Below are 21,434 nucleotides of genomic sequence, written 5' to 3'. Positions count from 1 at the left end.
GAGTTTAGCTTAAAACAAAAGTAAAGAAATTCTCACTTCTTGCAAACACAAGCTGTGTGTACCTGAATGGTCTGAAGTAGGTAATACATGAACCCATTGGTTTTAAGTGCTTAAAAAAACCCCACATGATATTTTCTTCCCTCCTACTCCATTTCTAGCATTTGTGGGAGCTAATTTCAGTCCTACACATGTTTGAAAGTAGGAGTCCAATTAGAACAAAAACAGTACAGGAACAAGCACCTGCTTAAGCCAGGCTTTGGCTACACCAGCACATCTTCATACCAACACCGGAATCTGCATGTGCTGAAACAGGATTCAGTCTTTTAGGCCTGACCAGACTACTGCCTACACTAGTACTGCCATTACTTCAGGAAGACCTGTGCCAGCACTGCTGCCAAAATCAACTGTTCTCTTCTGCCTCTACCCTTCCACCTGCCTATGTGGAAACAGTCAAAGAGACAAACACCCTGAGCTCCTAACACTGCATTAAATACATATAAATACGGACTGATATTTATGGATATTTAAAGACTTATGCCTTCTATTGACAGATCATGCACAGTGGGCAGCTTCTGAACTGAGCTGCAATGTTTCAGCTCTGCAGCACTGGTGCTGCAGACATGAAAACAGTGAGCCCAGAATAATCAGCACAGATCGAGCTGCGTCTGTTTTTATTCCCAGTTGATTCAATTGCTAAAAACAAACGGCTTTCTGTACTGGAAAGAACTATGAAAAAATAATTCATCATCAGGTGTGTTTCATAGTTAAATTATTGACCAGCAACTTCAGACAAAGCCTCCTATGCAATTAACTACTACATGTTTCTACTCTCAGACAATAAGAAAACATTCCGTATAGCATCACCATTTCAAAAGACGTACCTTCTTGTGAGTTTTGAAGTTAGTTTGCTGAACAGGTTAGTGGAACCCCTGGTTCGAGTCTGAGAGAGCGGCGTTGCCTCGTGGGACAGGCTGGGGGAGGCCGGGGGCCCGTTGTAGGTAGCGGTACGTCGCTCGCGGAGCTGGCCGTGGAAGGTGCTCCGACTGGCCGTTCCTCTGGGGAAACGAATACGGTCAGGTGTGGTTGCACTGCTTATGCTGTGAGTTGAAGCGACAGGCGTTCTTTGATCGGGAATAGCGCTAGAGCAGGAAACAAAAAAACACACGCTAGGACTTCTTTACAGGAGCAGGATGGCTTCTGCAGGAAACACAACACACTACGTTCTACGGTAAAGCATAAGCAGACACTTCTATAATAGGCCAGGGTTGGAAATATCAGCACTATTACAGCACTGTATGGAATCAAAATTCATAAGTTAGGATTAAAAGGCTGCTGAAACAGAAACCCACATAGGCAGAAAAACGCAACACGTGTATCCTGGAGAAGACCAGATAAACCAGGCATTCAGTGTTTCACTGAGAAGACTGATAAAGGAATAGATGAGTACAGTTCCCTTCCAGGAAAAAGAAGCAATAGATAACGTCAGTATCGCTCCCTTCATATTCTGTACATCTTCAAAAAACCTCAATTATTTTAAAAAGTCCTATAGGAAATTCTCTACAAGTGAACGGCTCCAAGCAGTAAAGTCCTTCTGGGTACAGATTACACCATCCTACAAACTCTGACAATAGGGAATGTCCAATATGCCTACCACTAAAATAATTAACATTTATTATTGCAGGATTATGTCACAGACAGCCTGACACACCACAAGACAAATGTAAACAAGACTAAAAATAAGGAAACACACATCTTGTGGGCAATATATACTAGAACACTCTAGGACTAAAATTCCACAGCACAAAGTTAAGAAGCAGTGGGTATAAGTTAGTTTCACAATGATTTCAGGTTCTTACATAGGCCTGAAGTTATCTGCGCCATTGTCTATTGGAGGCAACATCATCTTCGTGTGCACAGAGGCTGACATGGACATCGACTTCTGATGTCGCAGCCGAACACTGGAGAAGGATGTAGTACAAACTGAAGCAGGGCTAGCTGCGTAAGCGAACATTTCTGTCAGGCTGTGAGGGGGTTTGGGTTCAGGCAGAGGCAGAAAGAAGAGCAATGATGGACCAACAACAAACTACTGCATAGAAAAAAGCAAACTTTTCTTTCTATTAACCAATCGGTGAAAAGAACATGAACTCTAATAGCCCTCTTCTATGTAGACAACTGTCCTACGTTCCTCTTAAATCACATCCTTATTATACAGAGCACTTGACATCTCTATTAAGTAATAGTTCTTACCAGTAGCATTAGGTAGTGGTGACACCCTCCCACACTGCAATGAAATACCTGTTTCCAGAAATAATCCACATTTACAGAAATCAATGCAAGTTGGACACACATTCAAATCTTGACCTACACCTAATGACTGAGGGAACTTCATGGACAAAAGAAAAATAGTATCATGACATTTGACAAGTCCACAGATGTCCAAACCAAAAAGCTACTTATTCATCAGCTGGTACATATAGGAAGAAATGAGTAATGCTTGGTGTTCTCTGAAAGAAAAGGAGTGACTACTGGCTATGAGCCTCAAGTTCTCCAAGTAACCATTCAGGATTTGAAGGAGACTACAGTGCTGGCCAGTGTTAGCCACACAGTATGTTGAAATATAAAGATTGAATCTTCCTTTGGGCCAAAACATTCTTCTCAGTTTTTGTATTATCCAGTAACGACAGGAATGGGAGAAATCTGAGAGGCACATTACATATTGGACCTTCAGGGCTACTGTGCCATAAATCATATAGCTTAGATTTGCTTTTGGAGTACGTCAATTGCAATTCCAAAATTACACTTGGGTTATGAACTCAGTAATTGTCAGTGACAGTTTCATGACACTGCATGCTCATTTCCAAGTAACTTCACTGCTTTATATACTGAAATTCATGTCCCACTATCGGATTCTGGTATGTCTGGCTTTGGAGAGGATAACACTAAATTCAGCTACAAGTATGAGATAACCCATTTCTTGGGCTTAGCTCTGAAAGTACTACTGAAAAATACCTTAGAATTCAGACATCAGAACTCCTTGCTAAAACAGCAAAATTTACTCTGTTTTGTTGAGTCTGGAAAAGTTAAAACACAAGAGGAACTTCACCTGAGCCACACCTCTCTTCGCACAGCTGAATCCTGTAAGATGCCAACTACGGTCTGCTAAAACCAACTTTGCAAAACAGTCCAGCGTTTACATTATACCAGAACATTAAGAAATTCTGAGGAAATGAGCATTCATCCCAAAACAGTACACAAAATTGAAGTAATTCCCAACTGTGGTCACTAAGCACTGAAGCATTGCACCATTCTAGCTACTTTCCTCCTAGTCTGCTGTAAACGATAAAGAAGAATCTAGTTCTGCAACATGAGACTTGAGTTTTATTTAGCCTTATAATTTTAGTCATCTGCCTCCAAAGATGTGGTAACTGAAGCTATCAATAAGGTACCAGAGCAAATACTAAATCGTGGGAGTTCTTCAACTGAAGCTAAGCTGGAAATTAACTTCCCTGGATTACCAGCCTGGGAACATAGAAACAGCAAGCTAAAATTCATCAATTAGTGCCAAGGCTTATTAAAATCTGAGGCTGTTGTAAATCATTTGTAATACAAATGATTTAAAGCAATTGCCTATCATTATGAAAAGTGTTTCATGAGTCCCCAAGTGCATTAATTAATGCTTAAGCTTTGGAGGAGAGCCAGAGTCATCTCCATCAGAATGCCTGTGTCAGCCACACAATGTGTGGAAGGAGGGATGCGAGATTTGAAAACTCTTCTATCAATCTGGTGTGAGGTCTTCGAGACGGCTTTCTTGAACATGAAATCCACTGTCTGACTATTGATTCTTGAAAGCTACCATGCTTTCAAAGCAGTGCCTTCTAAGGATTCAACATGTAAGATAAAAACAGAACAACTGAACAGAGAATTTAAATGCATCTTGCACTTCAAAGCAAGTCTCTCAAGTTTTCACCAGGTCACAATCAGTATCTGGCTTGCTACAGAAAATCCAAAATCCAATCTGTAACAAATCATTTGAAGGAACTTCTCCAGCCTTCACTCCACAAACAGACATTTCAGAAGCACAGAAAGAGTTTCATTTCTTAAACAAAACCATGGATTTTTACAAAGCTTAGGGTCTGCTTCAGATAGTGCTTCAGAGGGAAAAAAATATTACCATCTAAAGTTAACTTCTGACAAGCTGACAGAACAATAATATTAGAGATTATACAAAAACACACCTGAAGAAAGGCAGAATTCATTCTGAAGAGCCAGTCTCATCAAAGAACCATGCTTGTTTAACCTGCATTAAAGGTCTGCTTTTCATGCAATCAGCCAAGCCTTTGCCCAGTTATAGCAACACACTATCAGACTTAGTTCTGTAGATCTCCACAAAAACTCAGAAACTGTATCAAAATTAATGTGCAGTTTAACACCAAAGCATTTCAGACAAGAAGAAGTCTCCAGTTCTAAAACAATCAGGAGTTCACTTTCATTCTCTTATCTTGTTTGACCCTATATAAGGAGTCAAGGAGGTAGTAAGCAAAAATACGTGATAAAACCTATAATGACCTTATTCCCAACAGTCAAAACATAAATGTTCAGACACACCAAACGATCCAAACAGAGGTAAAGTTTGCAGGAGAGGCAAATGATGTTTTTAAACCATACATTGCTTTTACAGTAGAAGGTAAGATACATAAGGATGACCAAATATGGATAGAAAACAGAATTAAAGAGATGTCAGATATACAATGTCAACTCTGAACTTAAAACCATTACATGACAAATCAGAAAGAATCTGCTGAGAAAGTCAAAGCTGGGGGAAAAATGCATCTCCAATAGACAACTTGTCAAAAGTATAAAGTCACTCTTAAATTAACAGGTTACCTGAGTTGCAAGCATTCCTGGTAAATAACTCAAGAATCATAATTAAGAATTTTTTTGACAAAATATTGTAAAGATACCAGTTTAAAGATGAATAAAAGTGTTATTAACAAACCAACAAATCAAGTAAACACATCTAATTATAGCTATCCTGGAGAGAAAGATTCATTTTCAAAGTGAGTTGGGAAAGTAAAAAACATTTCAAATGAAATGAAGGATGGTGAACTTTAATCTAAACAAACTTGGTGATGTTAACAGGAACTAACAGATGAGACAGACACACTAAGAGACAGTACCAAACAGCTGGGCTGTACTTCACATGACAGCTGACTGTAGGCCCAGTTGGCCAGCTAGACTTTTGGCTCTCATGAAACTTACACTTGACTTTTTCCTTATCACTTTTGGTTTGCAGAAAGCTAGGACGAAGAGACAGGGTCAAAGTCATGTTCTTTACCCTAGGCTACATAGATCAAACACACCGTGACAGACAAATTTTCCACTTAACTTCACAACTTGACCACTCTTCCTAATACGCTTTCAAAAGGAAAGGGAGATATTCTGTGCAAAAACAGCAAATCTTTCACCAACCTCAGCATGAGCTAGAGGAAGAAAAAAAAGTGTTTTCTTCCTATGTTTTATAATGTGTCCTAAAACTGGGGTAGGGAAAAACTGGTAAGAGTAAGGAAAAAGGTATACATTCCTCCAGGCTTAAGCATTTCTGTTGATTACAAGCAATCAACAAAAACTGCTCTCCTGGCAACAATCAACTACAGAATTGTTACCACCTTTCAAGATTAGCAAAATTCTGTGAAGAACAGTTGGCTGGAACTTAAAACACTTCTGCCAGCCAGGAAATTTAGTAGTATTCTTCACAAGTGTTACTCTACAGTCTATGTTCACAGATACTTTTTCCTGCAACTCTCTACAGTCATCAGAACAAAGGACAGGATAGCACTAGATGTAATTGTGGTGCTAACACGCGAGTTAGGCGACCCCAATTCCACTGCTTATTCCAGTTAGGCTTCCTGTAAAGTAATGGTAAACCTGTCCTTTGTCTGTTTTCACTCAGAGTATGGAGATGCCTGTGCTTGTCTTTTTGAAGATGAATTCTGTAAATACTGGGAAGCTATGGGACTATAAGGATATCAGTACTGAACATTATCAGTCCAAGACAATTGCCTGCCACTGTTTTCATCTTTGCTTAGAGAAAATTGCTTATCTCCCTAAAATTTTACAGAGGAAAAAGATATTCCAAACAATCACACCTGCAAGTACAGTTTAGAATGGAATACAAAAACAGAATGGTTCAGGAGAGATAGACTTTTATGGTTTGCAAGTAAGTAAGCCTCTTCTGCAAGCTGATGTTATTTGACCACAGGTGTTGACCACCAATTCAAGATGAGAGCTGCACAAACATGAAATGTATTTAACCAGACATCATGATCATTCTCTATATAAAGACATAGTATTAAGCATATGGAAAAAAAATACTTACACAGGTATTCCACAACCAAAGATCTGTACTCACCTTTCTTCATGAATAACACAACAGTATTACTGATTTTTAAATTAGGCACTACATTTTTGGGGGGAAATGTGAAGACAAGGGACGTACACCATAGGAAGACATTTCATATACCTGTTCTCCTTGCCATTTTGTATCACTGAATGCCTATCAGCAGTGGTTCTCTCACTACAGACATATGTGTTGCGCCGTGTCATTGCTCCAGGGGCAGTATTATTCTACAATTAAAAAACACAGGCTTGTTATTCCCCACAAAAAGACTTTTCTGGGATTAAGGTTACGTATACTTGAAGACTGTTCTATGTAATGCTACTTCTACACAGTTATAACACAATAATTTGGGAAGTTAACTAGTTAATAGCCAAACATATCCAAGTATTTTTGAAGAATAATGCAATAAAAAAAAACAGCTGTTGTAAATCATGTTGATGTCTCAAAATTAATATACCATTTAAATCACCAGCGTTCTGAAATCCAAATCTCCAGCATGTATATAATTGCTCTACTAGAGAGAGTACTACGTTGCAGCCTATTTTTGAGGTACTTTACCACTTGTATAATGCACAATTTCCCTTTAAGTTAAAAATCACATCCTTAGACAAGATTGAAAAAGCAAAGACTTAAGAAACAGGCATGGAAAAATTCAGTGGGAAGGTAAACATGGACTTTCAAATATTAAAATACTAGAGAACACTAGACAAGTTTTGAAAAACAGGGAAGAGCAAGTCAAATTAAAGAGACAAATAGAGAATTTTAGTAAGACGTTTTAAAAAATACACATATAAATACAAGCATAATACATTGAGGACAGGAGAACCAGGGAAACTTAAGCTACAGACCTTATCTTAGAGGGGAGAAAAGAAATAGAATTACTTTGCCTCTGTCTTTACAGAGAAAGAGGGTGGAGATATGCCCAAGTTGGCGGTCAATTTTCCAGGAACGACTGAGAAGCTGGGTAATTCACAGATAACAGAATTATACAATGTTAGATGCAATTACTTTAGGAAAAGCATGGTGGTCCAGAAAACATGCACCCCAGGTTGTAGAGGAAGTACAAGCTGGCAAGCCTTATAGTATTTCCCCACCCCAAGAACAGAACAGAACACAAACTGCATACAGTTGGAAAATGGGAAAAAAAAAAACCTTTAAAATGTTTCTTTAAAGAAAAGGATCAAGGGGTAAAGCAGGAAGCAAAATACACTATTAACTTTAAATATCACTGCTGGGGAATATCTTGGAGGCTAGCTTAAAGGAATGACTAGTCAGCACCTGGATCAGCACATGTTGAGTAAGGATGGCCACCAAGAGTCAGGCAGGGGACTTCATGCTCAACTAACCTTTTGGAGTTCTTTGAAGAATTACAGCTATGATAGGCAAGGGAAATTCAGCGGACTTTTAAAATAGCATTAAGAAAACATGTCATGAACTGGTCACAGTAGAGCATCACGGGAAGAATGGTGAAAAAAGAAACTAAGGAAAAGGTAGTTTGAGCACAAAAGGAGAACAGCCAAACCTTTTCTTGTTTCCAAACCTGAAATAAAACTGTTAAATAAAATATTCTCAACGAGCAAATGCGCCTCCAGTGCTTTCTATGCAAACAGCTTCTGCTGCCGTAAGGCAAAAATACGGGCTCATACAGTCAGTGAGTCTCAAACAGCACAACTTCTTAGTGGCAGATTTAACAATGAAGTCATCTTGTCAACTTAAAAGACAAGTGACTTGTTAGACGTCTGTGTGAAGGTACAAATAAAAACGTAGGAGTGAACCATGCAATCACCTGGCATGGAAACGTACTAAGAAGACAAAAAGTATTTCAGATGAGCAGGAAGGACTAGTAGTTAAAGTCATCAAACACATGTAGTTGTCTCCTGGGTTTTGAAGTGTTCTTCACCAGGTATTCTTTAGTGATAGGCACATGCCAATCATCAGAAGTCCTCCTCCTATTGCTGGTTCTTTCCTTTTACGTTATTTCTTATGTGACCCTCATCCATTATTATTAGTAGTAAAATATTGATTCTTAAACTTTGTAAAGTTCCCACAAATGTGGGAAGAAACTCCCCCTTTCTTCATTAAACTACCCAGAAATGAAGGCTGTGCATCTACCATGAAGCTCCATTTATATGTTCACAAGGAAACAGTGCACAAATCACTTTGTGTGGCCCCTGCCAAGCTATGGTACATTCAATTATTGCACTTTAGTATCTGCATATTGTTGCTTCTGCATTCCTGAAGATATTAAAGAAAGCACCTAAAATAGCTGATGTCTTCTGCTGGGAATTGTGCACAATAACGGATAGCTTCCTTCTATCTACCTGCTCCCTTGGAACATTAAATGTTTGTTTCACTTGAGAAGACATCACCATACGTTTTAATGTTACATGACGTTGCACATGTGGAAAGTCACAGAAGTCATCTGTACTGGATCAAACCTTAAAGAAATGCACTCTGAAGTTTCAGAATGGGTATTTTAAGTTTTGGTTTTCATAACTGAAATTACAGGAATCTAAAAAAAGTGCTCAGATTACAAAGGTCCTGATAGGAAATCACAGCATTTTAAGCTTTCACATTTCAGTTTCAGCAAGAATGCAGTCCTTGGTATGGGAGTCATTACCCTTCTTGGTGTACAGCCTTTAATGCTTTGATTTAGGGAGCTCACCAGCTATGCTTTTTTGTTCACTTAAGCTTTATATTGCTGTTCTCTGGACACAACTAAATTGCACAGGTGATTGGTACAGGACATCTGAAATCAGTGTCAACAGCATCACACTCTGATGGAATGATGAGACAGAACTGAGCTAAGTTCATCCTCATGGCATTGGGCGCCTTCTTTTCAGGTGATGCAAAGTACATTTTGAGACTTCTGAGCTTAAGGTCCCATCCACAGTACAAAGGATGCATTTGTGGTACAGAGTCCGCCTCTCTTCGCACAGTAAGTTTTGCGCCCACTGTTTAGATGGGTAATTTTCACATTAGGAGACAGCAAGCCGAGGACTGATGAAAAATTTTCACAGAATCAGCTTCTGACTAACAACAATGAACCAACCTATTCACCAATTTGTTTTGGTGGTGGGTTTTACTATATTTTTTTGGTCCTAAATATGCCATCCCTTCTCTCCTTCCACTTTTCTAAAAGCTATATCAAGGTTTCTGGGGCAGCCTTATGAGAAAAAACCCAAAGCTGTGAATAATTAATTGTTAACTGCTGTTACAGATGCTATGCATCCTCTGTAGCAGGTCTTTGTTATTAACTGGGTACTTCCCTAATAAGCCTGAAGCTTACTGATGCATGCTCCCTCAGTCTGCAGAACTAGTTTGCAATAGTCCCATGCTTTTTCAACTTCAGAAGCAGAGGTTGGAGTCCTAACTCCAACACCACACTTGGTTATTTGCTATAAGAGAGCAGCAATTTTCCTTAAGCGCATACTTGGGAACAAAGATGACCAGGCTCCTTCAGCATACATATAACTATAAAATGCAGAAATACAGACTGATTTCGTTCTTCTGTACAAAAGGTCACAAAAGAACAGGTGAGGATAGCAGAAGTAATATTTCATACTAAGTTTCAGGAGATGGCCTTCAATTTATTTCCTTCCTTTTTCACTAACAGCTATTAGTGCTGATTACTAATACCTACTAGCTATTTCAGGAACAAATAACTGAACAGCTGACAGATGCAAGGAAGAAAAAGCCATGAATATGAGATACCTACATTTACTTTACATGAAAAGTAAAATCAACATCACTAATAAATTGCTACATTAGTACTCTCTCTCAAAAACACTTTGTGGATTTGATAAATAAGTGCTTCTACTTACACTAGGGACAGCCGAACTTTTCTTACGCTCAGGAATATCAGCCTTATTTGGATTGCTGGCATTTCCAAGCATTGGACTAGCTGGTGCAATTCCTCTTCCTGCAACAGCACTACTGCTAGATTTTCTTGATTGAATTCCTTCCTCTTTTAGGTCGCTGTCAGTAGTACTAGTTTGGCTTCTTTTGGGATACGCCACTACTGGGGGGATGGATGGTCCAGCTTAAAAAGCAAACAAAAGAAACAGATAAATGATTTTTCTTCTCTGAGGTACAGTTGCTGTTTTCCCCTACAATGGAAATGCATTCACACTCATGAAAATTGAAATAATGAACACTGAGAATCAGAGTTGCAAAAAGGTCATTCTTTAATCATTTAAATACGCATACTTTAAAAGACAATAAAATATTGAGAGCAACAAACTCTTGCTTTTTAAACACTTGTGTCATCACCTTTGCTTTTTTCCTTTTTGGAGGAGAATATGAAGAAAGCTTCACCCACCCACTTTTTTTTTTTTTTTTTTTTAAACAAATCTGGCACATTTGATGCTTAAATCACCTCCAGTAACATCTTCCCTTCTATAACAATTCAAAGATATGTAACACTCTTCAATTCAGCTTGCTAAAGACAGGGAAGGTCACAACAAACAGTTACTTGAATTTATTAGGTGAAGTTACTATTTGATTTCAATGTAAGAATTAAGAACCTAATGGAGTCTTGGTGTTTAAGTACTGATAACGCTGGTTTAGATCAGAAGGAAAAAAAACTGATACCTTAGAGAGTCATCTAAGGCCACTGAACAATTAACTGACTCATTCAAATCACAGGAGACCTTCACAGGCATTACCCCAACACACACTGTACTGGATTTTTGAGACACATACCTGGAGACATAACCCCGTGCTGCCAGCAGTACTAACAGCCTGCAGGCTACGTTCAGCCTGAAGAGCCAAGAAACTGCTTCAGATTGCCACTAACCTCCCAGGTATGCCAGGAGCAACTGGGAAGTACGGAAAACTGTGTTGGCACACCTGAGAGTCTGTCTGACTCACTGGTCATTATAAATCTAATTTTTACTGCACAATCAAGTGATGCTGTCCTCAGGAAACAAGAAATATTGGCAAATTGATGTTTCTACAAGTTTTAGACACAAGCTGACCTACTAGTGTCAAAAGAAGACAAAAACTGAACAGGCATACAACCATGTGGGAAGGAATGCTGTACATTATCTATCTTTGGGGAATGGAGACAAACTCAGAAGCCAAACAACTAGGAGTCATTATATGCCACAACACTGCAAATGAGAACTGCTCACCATGATCGCTGTAGCGCCGCTGTTTCTGGCTAGAAGATATGCTTCTCTGAACTTTGTGATGAGGAGATTGTCCAGTGCTATTATTAAGATCACTACTTGGCCGAACTTTAGCAAGTGAAAGATTGCTGCTGGAGCTTGAATCACTTGCATCCAACTGCAACAGAAATGAAAATATTAAAACAACAGGTGCAGACAAAACAAACGTCCACCAAAATGCCTCTAGTATGCAAGACATTTTGTGACAGCAAGAAGTTGCTTAGAAGCACAGGTACCAATGCCTAACTATGCAAGTCCCAACATCTACTAAGTTCTTGTGCAACTGCCTTAGGTGAAGCTCAGCAGAATCTGAAGCCTCTGAAAGGACAATGAAAATCCACCTCAATACTTCCAACACTCTCCGTCCCCTCAGACCATAAGATTTAAAGAAGGAGATTTGAACTTTTCAGCAGAAGTCACCAGATTAACTCCTTCAGCAGAGGAACTGAAAGCAGTTCAATGATGCCTCGCTCACTTGGCATCACATGGGAAAGTACTCTGCAATGTGAGAACATTTTTAGACTGATAGGTGCTATTCCTCAATTCACTTAAAATATTTACTGCAAGCACTTCTGCACTTGAGCTCTTAGACAGGATAGTAACAGGCATACAGTCCTTAAGGGGAGTAACTGCTGATCAAGCAGGAGAGTTCTTGGTATCCTACAGACACTAGTTAACAGAATCAGATCATGCTGAGATCACATACAGCATTACTCGGACTGAAAGCTGACACTGATGATTAGAAAAAATTGATGTAAAGTGTACTAGACCTCCTGCATGCAGGAATGCAGTGCCTGTAGTTACTCATTTAATTTTTGCTTCTAATCTTTCTACTGATACTGATGCATTTGGTTCTTTGCATTTGGAAGAGTGACCCTTACCTCTGATGATTTCCTTCCTAGCAATAAGTATGTAGCTGTGATTTCATCATACTTCATTTTACTAAGGGATTCTTGAATTTCTTCTTGAGAATATCCCATTCCTACCATAATATCTAAAAACAAACACACACTGTAAGCAACAAACATTTTGATGTTTACACTGCTTGAGCATTCAACTTGAGAAAGAAGAGGAAGAAATAATTATTTAAAGAAAGAAACAAAATAGCAAACTATGAGAACAAAAAAGCCTAATAAAACATCAAATTAAAAGGTTTGCTACTTCATCCAAATGGGAAGGAAATGTAGTGTGGTGCAGAAAAAAAAACCATAATAAATAACAGTAACAGATTCTGAAAAATACTCGATTACCTATTCTTTTCTGGTCCGAGATATCTAGTTCTGGTTCAACAAAAGGTTTAAGTTCATCCTCCTCATGCCCCGCATTGATCCACCTGTCCTTCATAATTTGCTATAAAGAAAGGTTTTTGTTACTACAATACGCTTAGCAGCAAAGAAAGCTGTGGAAAGAATGACTCCTCCATCTATCAAATACTAATGCTTGCTCTCATTTTTCTTTTTCAGAATAGGCCCCAGCACATATTCAGTTTTGCTTTGCTCCAGTGACAGGAATTAACTATGCACATCAGAGTGAACTACTGCCCAATCAGCAGTATTCTAGCACACAGCTGAAAAGTAAAAGCCCAGTACAAAGACAAGGAGCACCAGGTCACCTCTGATGAGTCACAACTGACTACAGAAGTCTATGGAAGCCAGCATTATTTTGTGCTCTTTCTTCTCCACAGTGGCACAAAAGCAAGCAGAAGGCAACCACACCATAACCTAGTAGTGAATACTCACACATCACTTTTGTTAATCATCCATTAGCACAGGAAACAAAATGCCTGCTATTAGGAAAAGTTTGTAGGATGTGCGCAGTGTGAAATCTCGTTCATTTTGGAAGTAATGCAGAATTGGCTGTATTGTAATCCCTGCAAATGAAGCTTTAAAAAAAAAGCTGTGCCCTCTACTGAATTCCCCTGGAACCCATTCCAAATAAACTATTCATGAACAGCACGACAGTAAGTTATTGACCAGCTCAAAAATAAAGCTTGCAAAATATAACGACGAGCTTACTAGGACAGTTATTTTTTTGTCATTACCTCTAGAGTGCCTCTTTTTGTTGGGTTTAGCACCAGGAAACGTTTGAGGAGGTTTTCACAGTCTGTAGACATGTAGAAAGGAATCCTGTATTTTCCCCTTAGTACTCTTTCTCTGAGTTCCTTGGTAACAGAAAAAGAGACAGTAAGTTGAAAGCAGCGCATAACTAAAACATTAGTAATGTGCCCCCTGAAGGCCAACATTCCTGCACAAAGCTCACCTTTAAGTTCTGTCCATCAAAAGGAAGAGATCCACTCACGAGGGTATAAAGAATAACACCTAAACTCCAAACATCTACTTCAGGTCCATCATATTTTTTCCCTTGAAAAAGTTCTGGAGCAGCATAAGGTGGGCTTCCACAAAATGTGTCCAGTTTATTTCCAACTGTAAATTCATTACTAAACCCAAAGTCTGCAATTTTAATGTTCATATCTGCATCTAGCAAAAGATTTTCAGCCTGAAAGAGAAATAAAGGTTTGTAAAATAAACTTAAAATACCAGATTTAAGAGGCTAATGCCCATTTTAACTCATTCTTAAAATGCAAAAAGCTGGAACATTTGTGAACATTCCCCTTCCTTGCAAGGTCTTTTGATATACTTCTTACTGTTCATATATTCCGTTTTAAAATAGTCTGTACAATGGCTTTAGTCTATGGCAGCTGTTGCGATAACTGAAAACTGTGCTATTACCATCTGTTTTCTCCATGGAAGTACCGTAGCTAACATTTTTAATCTATGAAGATTAAAACAAGAATTCTCTCACTACTCCTTATTTACACATCATTCCTGTAGAAGTTTGATAGTACACACAACCTTTAAAATATTGTTCAAGTTTGGATTGGTGCATTTTGTTGTGCTTCTGAATTAGAAAGCCATGATATATTTACCATGTTATGTAGCAATGTATTAATTCAAGAGGCACAGTTTCAGGAAGGGATAAGTCAAGGCAGTACGGCTTTAAAGAGGGGAGATTTAGATTTGATGTCAGGAGAACATTTTTTACTCAGAGGGTGGTGAGGCACAGGAACAGGTTGCCCAGAGAAACTGTGCCAGTTGGATGGGGCCCTGCTCAGGTGGGGGTCAGCCAGCACACTGGAGGGGGTTGGCGTTAAGAGGTCTTCAACCTAAGTCAAGCTGTGATTCTACAATTACCAATTTGTGTCAAGAGATGAAAAACCCCACATACTTCAGTTTTGTCATCACGACTGATCATTCATTCTGTTCACGATCAAAACTTGTCACACCTCTAGTAAACTAGGTTTGTGGAGTGGTTTGTTTGCTTGCTTTTTCTTTATTTTTAAGACCTCGCAGCTAATACTGACCTCTAACAGATTTAAATCTGAGCAGAGGTTAAAAAGCTTTCTTTCAGAAGCCATTAGATTTCAGTATTGAGAAGCATAATCCTCTTCCTTTTATTTGAAATAGTTTGGTATACTGTAAATATTTACCAAAATCTGCTATAATGGAAGCAAAAGAAACCCCATGTCCCAAAGTATAGTATATTTTACATATACTATATGTATATGTTACATTTTATAGGTACAACAAAGATCACACCCACAGATAAGGTAGTTGCAGACACACACGCTTTTTCCCACTCACCTTGAGATCTCTATGAACAATATGCTTTTGATGGCAGTACTGCACTGCAGATACTATCTGGATAGAAAACAAGCCCAATTATATAAGTGGTATCTTAAAGAAACAGTTTTAATCAAAAAGTTCAACATTTATTACTAATGCAGACAGGTACTTATCAATTCAGAGCTATATATGCAACTACTCCAACATATTTACAGGAAAGCTGCTAAATAACTTAGGTTATTTAGGTATTTGTTGTTTAATCTATTTGATTTCTATACTACATTTGAAAGAGGATTTTGTTTTCTCCTGTATGACTAATTATAGAACAGTAGAAGCAATGTCTTACAGAAAGGTTACTGAAGTATTTCCATTCCAATACCGTATACAGCTATAAAAGCTTTCCCTCTAGACTGAAGTTTTCCAGTCCCTGTCCAAAGGTGACTTTTCATGCCAGATCATAGAGAGGAAAGGCAAAGAAATGACATGGCTACTGGAGAAATTACTGAGGAAAAGCTTGTCTGGCTAAATTTCAACTATGCACTGACAAGGGCTGTGCATGCTGTATTTTGTATACTGTAGGAGAGCAGCAAACAATACAAAAACTAAATGCAGAGTAATACAGAGTAATTTCTTCCATCATATTTTCCAAATATCTTTAGTTTTTCCTGCTTTATGTAACTAACTATATAAGCTACTTACACAGCTGTCCTAGTATATTGCTTTAGAGCTACAAGCACAGAACTTTACGTACAGAGAAAAGCTGGATAAGGTCATATTGTTACACGATCACAAATGCTGTCAAAATACAGTTTAATGTAATGCACGCATGTTCAGAATTGAGGCAGATATTGTAATTTAAAATATGTTAATTGCATGTAAAAATAATTACTGTAATAACTACATTTAAGTACATGCATTTCCATCCTGTGTTGAAGATTAACATTGCCAGTACAGAAAGATGAGATGACATTAATGCTACCAAAAGTAACTCATTAGAAAGGAACCCAGCTTAGTATAACAATCCTCCTGCATCTGTAGGAAGCAATGTTGTGCTCTCAGTATTTAGAACAGGTGAAATCAAGGTTCTTGCAAGGTCAAAGAAGTGTCCTACCAGCCATTTTGCATTTGAAACTTCAGTAATATTGTCTTAATCTTTGTGCCCCTGTATTACTGAATCATGTGTATGTGCAAAATGCAATCACAGAAGCCAAGTGTTCAATGAAAAGTTGAAATACTTCTGTTTCCTACACTTCCATTCAGTTTTTGTTCCTTTATGCACTGATTCCCTCTTTCAGACTCCCAGTTCAGCTTCTGCCAGCCACAAAAAGCAGGCAAGTTCTCCCATGCCACCACTTTCACCATCACAAGGTTCTCCCTCTCTTCCCCACTACCATTCTCTTGCACCAGTTACAAGCTCCCCTTCCCCAGGTGCTCCCAAACCTGCCAGCACCACAAACACCTCATGCTTTATTCAGCACTGCAGAAAGCACTATACTGCTCGCTTCTGAACTGCTTTTACTCTAAGAGCAGGAAGTTTAACAGATTATCAATCAGCTGTTTTCTCCAGGGATACTTTTGAACTATTCTGCATTGCAACTGGATAACACAGACTGCAGAAGCAACTCAAATGCAAAAGGAAGGGAAATAATGCAATACATGTAAGAAAGATTAACAGCAGTCAAAACTGAATGAAGAACACAAAGTACAGCTTCACTGGGTTGAGCTTCGTGCCTATCATATTCTGCCACATGCTCCTTTGTTGCCCCCTCATTCCCATCCTATTAGTGTGAGAAACTTGCTGATGCTTGGTAGGTTGGGAGAACAGAGTAAGGAACAGAAGACTTCTAGCTGTAACAACAGGAGCACTTCTATGCATTTCTCTGGAGGAATTTGAAAGAAATCTGTCTAATCACAGGATTTAAAGAACAAGATGGAACACGTTACCTCTAAGGAGACAAACTATTCTTTGTAAGGATTAGCTGATTGAACGAACAGAACAAACAAAGGACAGATAAACAACCTCCCCAGGTCTCTTCCACAGTGCCAAAATGAGCATTTTGTTTCTTAACTGGAATATCCAGCAGTAACAAGGACTTGGTGGATTTTTCATTTTCTAAGACTTGTCCTAATATATACCACTAACAAGACTCAATGAATTGCTTCTACAGGAAAGAGTGGGAAGACTGAAGGAAGCCAGATCTAATCTGACAGAGTAGAGGAAGAGAGGGAAGTAATACATATTCGTTTTCTACTTTGTCGGTGGGAGGAGAACACTCATTCACCTTCCTCTTGACCTGACTCCCCATTTCTGCATCAGTTCTTAACCAGACAGGTAGATTTCCATACGGACTAAGGATGGTGAGACTGAACCAGAACTGTCTGGAAGTCTGTAATAGGGAAATTAAAACTAGGTGATATTAAGAATGCAAAACATTCTGGATTTGAATTTCTCATATACGGCTGCACAAAAGGAAACTGAAATGGAGAACTGCAGAGCATAGCTGTATTTTTAGTGTTTGTACCTTCTCATGTGTTCCTTTTCAAGCATGACTGGAATAACTTGATCTCTGTCTTGGCTTTTTTTCCCCTGTTAAAATGCCCGAGTATGCATAACAAAATGGACAAAAGATGTATCTGTATATAAATATATTTTTAAACAAATAAAGACAGGAGAATTACCAAATCCTGCTCTTTGTCTGTTAGAGGGAGAAGCTAAAATGCTTCTTCTGATAAGACACAAATGTTTTATGCCTAAATTACATCTACTGAAAGAAGAAACAGAATCTGAAATAAGATATAATATAATCTATTGTAAGTATTAAGCTCAATACCATGGCACAACTGTTTCTGCAGTTTAAAGAGGCCCCTTTCTGTTAAACTAGTTAGTGAATTTAAAAAATAAATATCCCTATTATGTCCTAAATCCATCTAACATTAGGACAGCTGCACTGAATCAGATAAAAGTCCTACACAGAACATTCTCCCTCCAGCAACGGCTAAAAGCTATATGAGGCTATTGTGAGACTTCAGTAAGGTAAAAATGAATGGTTTTATGACCCATAAACCCAGTGAGATCCTGTTTCCCCTCACTGTCCTGCAGTCAAAGTCCTGGTGTTGGATAAATGTCAAGCTCTGATCAAAGTTTTCTGACTTCTGTCCCATCTGCATGCTCTTTTCTCCAGCAAAGTGTGATGAGCTCACACTATAGCTTCTATCCTTAGGGTATTACTATGGTTCTTTTTTCCCCAGACACTCAAGCTTTTGTTCCTCTCAACGACCTATCTTTGAGATCGAGATCCTCTACAATTGGCTGAATTCAGCAACCAGTAAAGTGCTATTGAGGAAAGACAGAGGCAGCTGCCCACTCCAGGTTTCTGAAAGGAAACCAGACTTACAGAAAGAGACTTAAAACATATTGCACTAGAATGAACTGCAGCCACCCATGTACCTTTATGAACAGCATTTATCCTACTGATTTGCAGAAATAAACAGGGAATCTGAAGTAAAGCACTTGATGGGTCAAACATTCAGCTCAGCAGTTTTATCTTTTAAGTTCTTTTCCTTTGAATTTGTTTTTGAAGAAGGTGGGGCTTTTATTATTTTATTTTGAAGTTGCCTGTATCCTCTACTACCCACATTATTCCGTAACATACATCTGATGTGTTTCCACAAGTTCTCACATAAAGGAGAGTTGAATCCTTAAGAGAGATTAAAAAAGGTAAATGTGCAATGGAATTACTGCAAGATTCATTTCCACACAATTCCTGCTAGAAGAAAGGTGGCACGAAGATCAGAGAATCAGTTCTCAGCATTCACATGTGAGAAAGAACAGCAAATTCTTTGAAGATATTCTGAAGAACTTCAGGTGACATTACAAAGAGAAAGGTAATGGTCTGGGATTTAAAGACAGCGAAGGTAGAAATGACTGCTCCACAACGCAGCGCAATTGATCACACATATTCCAATGCACAGCAAAGAAGAACATAAGAAATTCTTAGTAACAAAGGAAAGTGCTCTACCTGATGGAATATTAAATATAAAGACAAGGTTTTATTACAGAGGTAGAAAAATTTTCCTTATGCTGAAGCTCTCTATCAGTCTAGCAAACACAAATCACATCTCCTGAAGACTGAAGCTGCCTTTTTTGTTACTCGTTTCTTTTAATCTTCTGCAAAAATAAACATGAGACTTCTTTCTTAATTCTCACAACATCATCTAAGTTACCCAATATGATGTTAATCACATAAGCACTTACAAAGTTTCAGCACAAGGGCAGAAAAGAGAATATATTAGGCCAGTGAGATCTGCAAATGAAACACCAGATGCTCCAAGAGGATCTGGATCTTAAGTTATGCAAAAATACTTAGGTTCAATATTGTTTTACTGTGGAACAGAAATGACTTCCTAATGATCAATGACATTCCAACATTTTCACAAGTTCTGTTTACCCATTATAAAGAAAATTATAAACTAACAAGCCTCGACATTATTCTTCAGTGATGTTTTAGAACAACTGTTAAACTGCATCTTTTGAGTGTGGGTGGGTGCCTGCTCCAGGCACTGCCCATGTTTGCTCCTGACCTGGTTTGCTATGTGTTGTACTTGAACAACCTCCAAAAGGTTGCAGACCAGCTGAAGTAAGGATATATGAAATCAACCCAAAGGAAATGAATTTTGGAACAGAGTCCACCAAGCAGTCACTGTGTTCTGGCACTCCCGGACACCCTGGCATGAACACAAAGGAAGCCAGCACTGCTGAATGGACTGCTAACCCCTCCAAAACACTGTCGTAACCCAAGTTTCCTCTCACTGAGTGCTGCAAATCCACACATCCCAGTGAACACAGCTAGGAGTCAAACACAAAGGACAGCTGTTTCATCCATTTCAGCATTAAAAACAAGGTGGAATAAGCTGATGTATAGGAATGTTATACATACCTGTCTAAATTTAGCTCTTGCTTCCTTTTCCTTCATTCTTCCATGTGCAACCAGATAGTCAAACACCTCCCCTATAATTTAATAATGAGACACATTAATGCCAACTCAGAATGCAGAGATTCCTTTCTAGCAGTTACCCACAGCAGCTTCACCGGAATGACTGTATTACAAGTTGAACTCGAGGTTAAGATTATGGGTTAGCCCAAGGGAACAAGGCAAAAGAGAACACAAACATCTTCTCTTACACAAGAGAACAATAAGGCTTAATGAAAAACTGGATATAGATAAAACCATTTCCTTCCAATTGTTTGTGACAGAAAACAAATGGCAATACTCCTATTTTGCAAATAGAGGTGACTTGTAACACTTCACAGACTTTCTCACGAGGGTACCTTTTGCACTGCAAAAAAAAGCTTCATATATTAAAGTGTCTGATGATACCTATAAATGCTGTTATACCAGCATCGTGATTTTTCTTTGCACAGGTATATGAAGTATTTTAATCAAAACAGAAATCTTAGACTTAACCTAGGCCTGAAGGAGGCATTCCCATGAAAGCTGTAATAATGAAGCTAGCAGGACGCCGAGATGACCCATCACACAAGCATGAGGTCGGTAAGACAGCAATGTTACCTCTGAATGTACAAGCCCAGTGTTGTATGGCTGTAGATGTCTAAAGGAGATTACAAAAGCAGCACAAAATAAAATCTGTGCTTTTTTTAAAAACTTGGTTTTTCGTTGGTTTTAAGCCAATCTTGCCGTTTTGTAGCATGTCAGTACAGGCTGTTTGAGCTCAAGGCACAGCCTGCAGGCCCATGGAGTACAGGCTATATTTGAGCTCAAGGCACAGCCTGCAGGCCCATGGAACACTGGAGTGTTTGTTGGTGAAAGCACAAATCTTTACTGAGAACTTACAAATACCAAAAAATAATAGAACTCCCATCAGCACAGATTAGCACACAACTTAAGATTCTTCATCAATATGCAAGATTAATATTCATTTTAGAATCGAATCAAATACCTAAATATTTTCTACTGAGCAAGAACCCACTGTTCTGCAGATAGCCACTTCGCAAGGAAATTGCTGAGTAACTACACATTTGTTTTCAAATAACTTCAGCAAACTGAAATAATAATAATAAAAAACAACTAGAAAAAGCAATAACTGAGTATTCTGAGGGAATGTGGGGATTTTCTACAGAATATCCTTGCTTCCCTCATAGCATTCCTACTTAACAGCCAAGTCTGAAAATTCTCTCCGGTACATTTCACAGCTGTTTCTTCATAAAATTTGAAGCAGCAAGGC

General features: G+C 38.6%; 1 protein-coding gene across 8 annotated transcripts in view; it reads right to left on the bottom strand.

Moving 5' to 3' along the window:
• Window positions 1–21,434, bottom strand: part of MARK3 (microtubule affinity regulating kinase 3) — a 56,130-nt gene that overhangs the window by 9,394 nt on the left and 25,302 nt on the right. For 4 of the 8 annotated variants that reach the window (XM_015865479.2, XM_015865481.2, XM_015865480.2 and 1 more), the window contains exons 1-11: window positions 20,129–20,228; window positions 15,210–15,266; window positions 13,828–14,064; window positions 13,610–13,729; window positions 12,819–12,918; window positions 12,450–12,562; window positions 11,533–11,686; window positions 10,222–10,439; window positions 6,521–6,624; window positions 1,857–2,021; window positions 882–1,139 (exon numbers count right to left, since the gene is read on the bottom strand). In XM_015865479.2, coding sequence (XP_015720965.1) covers window positions 882–1,139; window positions 1,857–2,021; window positions 6,521–6,624; window positions 10,222–10,439; window positions 11,533–11,686; window positions 12,450–12,562; window positions 12,819–12,918; window positions 13,610–13,729; window positions 13,828–14,064; window positions 15,210–15,266; window positions 20,129–20,164 — 1,562 coding nt within the window. In that variant the 5' untranslated portion in view covers window positions 20,165–20,228. Of the gene's footprint in view, window positions 1–881; window positions 1,140–1,856; window positions 2,022–6,520; window positions 6,625–10,221; window positions 10,440–11,532; window positions 11,687–12,449; window positions 12,563–12,818; window positions 12,919–13,609; window positions 13,730–13,827; window positions 14,065–15,209; window positions 15,267–20,128; window positions 20,229–21,434 lie in introns of those variants that run through there. The other 4 variants (XM_015865485.2, XM_015865486.2, XM_015865487.2 and 1 more) reach the window with 2 other exon arrangements.

The sequence above is a fragment of the Coturnix japonica genome, chromosome 5, assembly GCF_001577835.2.
Source record: "Coturnix japonica isolate 7356 chromosome 5, Coturnix japonica 2.1, whole genome shotgun sequence".
In the NCBI taxonomy this organism is placed as follows: Eukaryota; Metazoa; Chordata; class Aves; order Galliformes; family Phasianidae; genus Coturnix; species Coturnix japonica.
This window is presented reverse-complemented; position numbering and strand designations above follow the sequence as displayed.